The 7,773-nt window shown below is 30.6% G+C and overlaps 1 protein-coding gene across 1 annotated transcript; it reads left to right on the plus strand.

The window, feature by feature from the left end:
- The first annotated feature begins 4,104 nt into the window (after positions 1-4,104).
- LOC112525984 lies at positions 4,105-4,643 on the plus strand. Its single transcript, XM_025136327.1, has one exon. It carries the CDS (start codon positions 4,114-4,116, stop codon positions 4,543-4,545), a length of 432 nt encoding a protein of 143 aa, XP_024992095.1. The 5' UTR covers positions 4,105-4,113; the 3' UTR covers positions 4,546-4,643.
- Positions 4,644-7,773: the final 3,130 nt, after the last annotated feature.

Below are 7,773 nucleotides of genomic sequence, written 5' to 3' on the forward strand. Positions count from 1 at the left end.
TATATTAATTAAAATATAATATAAATAAATAAAAAACAGAAAATAAAATAATATATTAATTAATAATTTCATTTAAATAATAATAAAATAAAAACTAATAATAACAAAAGGACAAAAAAAACACAAAAATTATAAAACTAATAATTTGAAACCTAAGTAGGGGTGCCATTGGCAATGGCTAGGGGTGCCATTAGCCCACCCCATAGTCAAATCAAAAGTCTCAGTTTCTCGGTTATGGTCTAACAAATAATGATTTGTTTATTTACTTTTTAATATTTTATTAAGAGACATCTAACTTATTAATAAATGAATTTTGTTTGGTAATTTTTTTTTTTTGTCTGTTAATGATTTTTAAATTTTTTAAATAATTTTGTATCATATGTTTCCCTTAATCATTAAGCGTTTTAATATAATTGTAAATAATTATCAAACAATTATATTTCATTTTGCGTTATATCATGAAAGCCTTTTAATTATTCTGACCACTTAATCATTATATATCAAACTATTCAGCAACTGTTAAGCAGTCCATAAATCATTAAATGATTTTTTATTTTATTTTTACAACATTATTTTTCTAATAACAATTTTTGACAAAAACTTATTTTTTACTTCCACGTGACAACTTTTTCAAAAGCTTTTTTTATTAATTCTATATAATTAAAATGTTTTATAATAATTGTAATTCAATTTGTCATTTTTAGGTTCACGTCATTTTTTTTTGAAAACAAAAATTATTTAACATTAAAGTGCAAAAATTACTTAGACATTTTATTTTCTTTGAAAATGAAGTTTGTACTTTATTAAAAAAGAGTAAACGATAAAAACTTATTGATACAAAAATATAATGATAATAAGACACAAAAATCGATTCATTAAAAAAATAAAAGTTGATGTATAGATTACGTGATTTTTATAAAAAAATTGAGGTATTTAAAATTGGTGTCATTCAATCGTTTTAATGAGAGATTTTTAATAATGTATTTTATTATAAAATATATTTGATTTTATTATAGATATTTAATGAATTAAATTTATTAATCAAAATGTATTAACGTTTAAAATGAAAATTATATTAAAAAAAAGGGGATGAAAATAAAATTATATTGAAAGAGGGGATAAAAAGAAAATTGAAGGGGTAAAATAAAAATGGATACTATTCCAAGTATTTATGTGGAATAAGTCATTGAACAAAAAGTATATATAATAACACATTCTCTCCAATATCAATAACCTTTCTAACAAAATTTTTTAAATAGTTTATTGCATTGGAAATGCTCTAGAAACATATAAGAAATTCAATATAAAAATAATATCTTTTTCTAAAACAACATAAAATATAAATATATGTTAGAATAAGACATATGATCTATTATCGATCGAACGGGTGGACGGTGAATTGGGTATATCTCAGGTAATCGGAGCTCCTCTGAAAGGAAATTAAACTCACTTTTGTCGTCAAGATTTAACAACTAAAGCTTTTACTGTATCCTCTGTTGCCCAGTTCTTGACGCAAGACATTCGGAAAATATTGAAACAACTCAAAAATGGGGTGTCTGGGATTGCTTATGAAAACTATTTTTTTTGGTGTGATACCGATAATAAGCAGCCTTTAGTGTATGGATGGAGCAAAAAATGTTTATACCGGTGTCAAACAGGTAACAAGAAGTTTTTGATAAGTTACCCTCTTTAACTTATTAGATTCAACTTATTAGGTTTGTAAACCAATTTACCTTTGCAATACGCCTCCTTCCTTTAACCAAAAACTCTCTCATACGTCTCCTTCCTCAAGCGACCAGTTCATCAAGGGACCTTCGACCGTTCCTCATAAATCGAACCAATTCCTCCTACATAAATTGAAATCGACTTCTCCATCCACCATGGAATCGACCTTCTTTCTCACGTAAGCCAGATTTCTTGTTGTAATTTTTTTGGCCTGTATGATACGTTATGCTATGATTTTTTTATGGATGTCAAATCGAGTCTAAAATACATTATGCTGTGAGCCTAAAATACAAATCTAGACTTTTTACGGATACTCAACATTATATATTCTTTTGGCCTCTGTGATAATCGATGTCTTGCATAAATCGATGTCTTACAAATCTGTTTTCTACTAGAGTTGTTGAAATCAACAGGGAATTTTGGGGGTTTCTTTAAAATCGAACGCTCCATCTAAGGCAACATACATATGTTTATAAATTATTAATGTTATTGGTATCCATTCTTGTTATTTAAGTTTGTATTTTTTTGTTATAAATTATTAATGTTATTGATATAAATTTTTGTCAAATATATTATTATAAATGATGAAAAATAAACTCTTATATGTTAAAAAAGCAAATAAGCTAATAACATTTTAAATAAGCAATCTCAAACACCCCCTAAGTCAATAATATGGAAGAATGTCATCGTCATTTTACATGTATAAGCAAAATTTACCAAACATTAAAAAAACTTATCAATTTATTACGTCTTGGTACCGCCATAAGCTAATCCAAACATTTCTTATAATACTTTGGTTTAACACTACATAAGTTGATAAACACTTTTACAAGAAGAAAAAAAACATAAATTGTTTTAAATAAGCAACCCCAAACACCCCCTAAATAGTTTCAATTAAACCTCTCGTCTAGATACATATCAATTTACAACATTCTTTTCACGTGTCAAAATTCACATTCTTTTAATTTTCTTGCAAAACTCTTACGAGATCTTTGTTTCGTAATGGTTGATTGGTGTATTTAAAAAGCAATTTGCCTTTGTTAACATGTAAATGAAAGCTCGTAATATTGTTTTTCATTTTATGTTTGTAATTATGGGTGTTTGGGTTAGTTTATGTAGACTTTGATTAATTCTGATTTTTATAGAACCATCAAAACAAACAGTAAAATCCCAACAACCTTAAAAGGGTTCGAATCGATAGTCTTGCTTTTTATAACTACCGCTCTATTATCCATAATACCGGACTTTATGCATCTTTAATAAAACTTAGAAGTTTTGTTGGTCATTTATGATTTACACTTTAAAAAAAGGCATTCCGCCATCAATCTTTTGTTATTCACATACCGTAAAAGTAACAGACGTCGTTAATAAACATTAAATAATCAATTGCCATGCTCATGAAAAGTCGTATATCGAAAATATTGTTGTTGTAGATACTAGTTGTGCACTCATGCAATGCGGCGGGAGCCGTGAATTTTAACGACTTTGAAGTTTGACTGGTTTTATTAGAGAAGTTTAACGATAATATAAATTACACTTGGTCTTTACATATTAATATGATTTGAATAAATAAGAGTTATGGTTCAAATTACAGTTTATCGATGAAAAAAATTGTATGACAATTTAAAATTCAATATATTTAAAATCCAACATATTTAAACGACTCCATAAATATGTTCGATTTACACCAACAACAAAAAATCAAGAGAACGAGACCGAGAGTTCTAGAGCAATTGAATGAGAGATGAATGAAAAAACTTTTAATAACTCATGGTGAATATCAATTTGAATTTTACCTTGGGGGATGGGGAGAAGACATAGAGGTATAAGAAGATGAAGACATGAGTGAAAGATGTCAAAAGTATCTTGAGAACATGAAAAGAAAAAGTAATAATATGCATTGATAATTTGTATCATTTGTTATTTTAATTATAGATTAAGAGATTTTAAAACTAAATGCATAAAGTAGTAGTACTTAATACATTATAGCTTGTTTTTCAGACTTTTAAGACTGTATGCATAAATATATAATACTTTGTGTATTAAAAATTAGACTTTTAAGACTGTATGCATAAATATATAATACTTTGTGTATTAAAAATTATTTTTAAAACTAATGTCCACGTTAATATAATAAATAAATAAAACGTTAAAGAAAAAACGAACAGGTTTGATGGCATCGGATTGGGACCCGCCGCAAAGATATCCAGAAGCAGGATACGCGTAAAGGTGGCTGGCCGAGCACCTCTCTGGGAAGACTCAGTCTTCATTTTTAATACTTGATCGTTTTCTTATATACATATGATTGTATCCCCTATAAATACCCCCCACTGTCAAGAAACGTTCTCAAATTAGTATCAAACTTAAAAATCGAATACTGAAACATCAATGGCGTCGTCAATCACCCACCCAACCTCTTTCATGTGGTCAACGCCTTTGGCAGTCACCCGGAAAACCCAACCTTACATATTCCGGCCAACTAGGCTTTCGGTTTCTGCAGCAAAAGGGGATGCAATGGGTGGTCGCATGGTGGATGAAAACATGATTGTATTGAGGAAAAGGATTCATGAAATGAAAGTGGAGGAGAGAAGCTACGAGCCGCCTTCGGAATGGATGGATTGGGAGAAGAAGTATTACGTGAGCTACAATGCATTCATATGTGAATGGATGAGGGTGTTGCAGTCGGGGTTGATGAATACTCGGCCTAGCCTCGCCCTTGGTATGATGGTGTTAATCGCATCAAGTGTTCCGGTGTCGAGTTTTGTGGTCGTTTCGAATGCTATCGAGATTGGAAAGGGAGTTTTAAATGGAATCCTTTGATTTGAAAATTTAGTTGATGGTTAGTTTTGTGATAACTTATACATGGTTATGAAGATTGGCGTTTGTATTTGGGTTTAATACATTGGATTTTTTAGTTCTGTAAATTTTTTTATCATCATTTAATTTTGTTGTGTTCATTGCACTTCTATTTGATTTATTAATTTAATTCGTCACTGAGGTTTTGATTCGAGAATTAACATGTCATTTTATGAATTCTTTTTGAAACAATTTATATACCGCACAATATCGAATTGAAATACCATTATAGGTCGCGTTTATACCTCATTGGTTTGAGCTTGACTCCAAAGGTCAAAAGTACCTAGAGGTTCCAGGTTTAAATCCAAAAAGAAATAAAAATCCCTTTGTAGTCACGGAGGTTCAAATGCGGTAACTCCGGGCAATCTATAAAACATGTGGTCGTCCTGAGATTAGTCGACACGTATAATGGGTTGGATATCCAGGTTAATAATAAAAAAAAGAATTATAATCCATAAATGAACATGAACATTGAACGAAATTAATTAATTCACAAATTATTATTCCATATAAAGATCACATCAATGAGCGAGATATATGAAGATAATTACAATTAACTTGTCACAATGATATTATACCTGAAATTTAGGGGGTTGAGTTCACATTAGACTAGCCTGTTTTCTTCAGACTCAGAAATCATTTTCTTACACTTAAAACTTCACATTAAAACACTGTGAAGGTAAAAAAGTCGAACCTTCAAACAAAAACACTATGAAGGTTACATTCACAATATTTTTTCTGTGAAGTTTCAAGTGTAAAAATATGGTCTCACGAAAACACTCATGTCACATGATTCCAAGTCTCTCTCTCTCTCTATATATATATATATATATATATATATATAAAACGTAAAATCAAACTAAACGTGGTTTAATAAATTTTTGGGTTGCTACGTACGGTACACAATATGAGAGGGCCGAGAAGTATGATTTCAAAACTTGATCATGTGACGGAGGATTGGCTGCTGACCTGTTGCAAAATCAAACAGCCAAATTGGCAATTGAATATACGATTTCAACTGTACTCATCACCTTCATAATATTCTAAAAATGGAATAGATGCAAATTTAAATGTCTGTTGTTTTGATTAAGTACCAAAAAAACGTCAATAAAGAAAAATAAATAATAATTAAAATTTGTCAAATTAATACAATTATTTTACATTCAATATCAAGAAAGAATATGAGAGATCAGTTAACATGATCGGTTATGATGGTTGACGATGAAGTCATTTGATATTATGTTATTCAAAACTTGTGGTGTATAACCGGTGCAAGCTGGTTCAGTGGTTCTGGGCTTCTGGCTATCTTTTACCTGCGATCCACCCTCAAAGTACTCGCTTTCTGGAAAAAGAACACCAACATATTATAATTAATGCAAGTTAACCAACTAATTAACTAGGTGAAATCTATTCATTAATTTGCGCAAAAAGTTGACAACTTCCCTGGTCATGCATCACCTGTGATGAGACTCGTGAGCTGACTCAGCGCCATGGCGAACGGAGGGAGATTCAAACATGATGAAGCTGTTATATTCTTGGGTTAAATTTGTTAGAAAGAAAGAAAGATGAAGAAGAAATGGAGTTGAAAGAAAAACGTAGTAGAGTAGAGTAGAGTAGGGAGCTCCCTTCAGTCCAAGACGTGACAGCAATGACCAAGCTTCCAACTCCTGCTTCATTGGATCAAGAACACATTAATTCCTCCAAGCATTCATCTTAATGCGTTGTTGAACCAATGATTCAGCAGTTGAGCAATTAGTCCTTCAGATTGTCTCGGACTGGACTGAAAGAGCTCCTTTCTCTACTTCATTATTTTCCTTATATATATATATATATGTATCACCCCCATAGCTAGGCTTCTAAATGATCCCCCCCCCCTCTCACTCTTCTTTCTCACAGATCCCATCCCATATATATAGATATAGATATAGATACATAGACATGGAGATGGGATTTGGTAAACAAGGAAGAAGAGGATCTTCTTAGTTATACGGTGGAGAAATATGTATATATATCGAAGTGTTTGTGGTTTGGAGAAGGTGCTGAATGAAGAATTCTTGGAGTGGTAGATTATGCTACTGAAGCAGATGTTTTTCTACCTCCAGTCAAATTAAGTAGCTGTGAAAATTACATGTGTAGTAATGATAATGTATATGAGGTGGGCATATATATATGTAAGGTCTCATAGGTTGTTACGCCTTTTATAGGAATAAAGGGTGCCATTGCTGTTTTGGTCACATGATCATGGTTATCCAAAACAAGCAAAAACCTCCTGTCTTTATAGGCATTTTTGTGGGGTTTCAGGTGCATGGAGATGAATATGTGAAGTTGCAACTTAATTAATATATATCACTTTAAAACAATTATGTCATGCAAAACAATTTATTATGACATTTAGACATTTTTAACATTCTATAAACCTGATTTGATGTAGTGAATATTGTTAATTAGAACTATAGAAGCGTCATTAGAAATTAAATAACAAATATTTCAACTTATTGAATCAAAAGAGGACCACTACACTCTTATTAGACCTTCTCCAATCACACCGTGACACCGCTAACTCAAATATGTTCCAAACCATCCACTAAAAATGAACCGTACATCGCGAAAATATGACTGTCTTTAATATTTTMCTATTTTGTCGGACGATTGGAGTGGTTTAATTGGCCGACAAAAACAGTGTTTTTATTACCTGGTTGGAGATGCTCATATACAAAAAAAAACAACTGTGAAATACTTTGTATATTTATATTTATATAACTTTTTTAATTGTGACCAAAATTTTAGCATGACAAAATTTAAAACCTAATAGTTTATGATGATTTAAATATAACTGATCACCTTCTTTACAATGTTTAATTTAAAATTACTCCTGGTTTTATATTGACATCTTTCCAAAGTATTTGAAACTAATTACATATTCATCTCACCATTTTAAATCAACTTATTCTAGAATAGAAACCCTAATACATTCAAGTCTTGCATAAATCTACTCCATTGATAGATCAATCTAACACTTCAGTTAGATGCAAGCTTACCAATTCGATCTCATTATATATTATTGTCATGTCATTTTCATCAATATTCCTACAAGAAACATCATCACAGATGGGGAATGAACATGTTAGAATGATCAAACACAAGCTAAATGTTGTAAATCTAGATCTGTGTGTGCCTCCCAGATCATGTTCT

Source organism: Cynara cardunculus (genome assembly GCF_001531365.2).
Source record: "Cynara cardunculus var. scolymus isolate 2C chromosome LG 13, CcrdV1, whole genome shotgun sequence".
Classification (NCBI taxonomy): domain Eukaryota; kingdom Viridiplantae; phylum Streptophyta; class Magnoliopsida; order Asterales; family Asteraceae; genus Cynara; species Cynara cardunculus.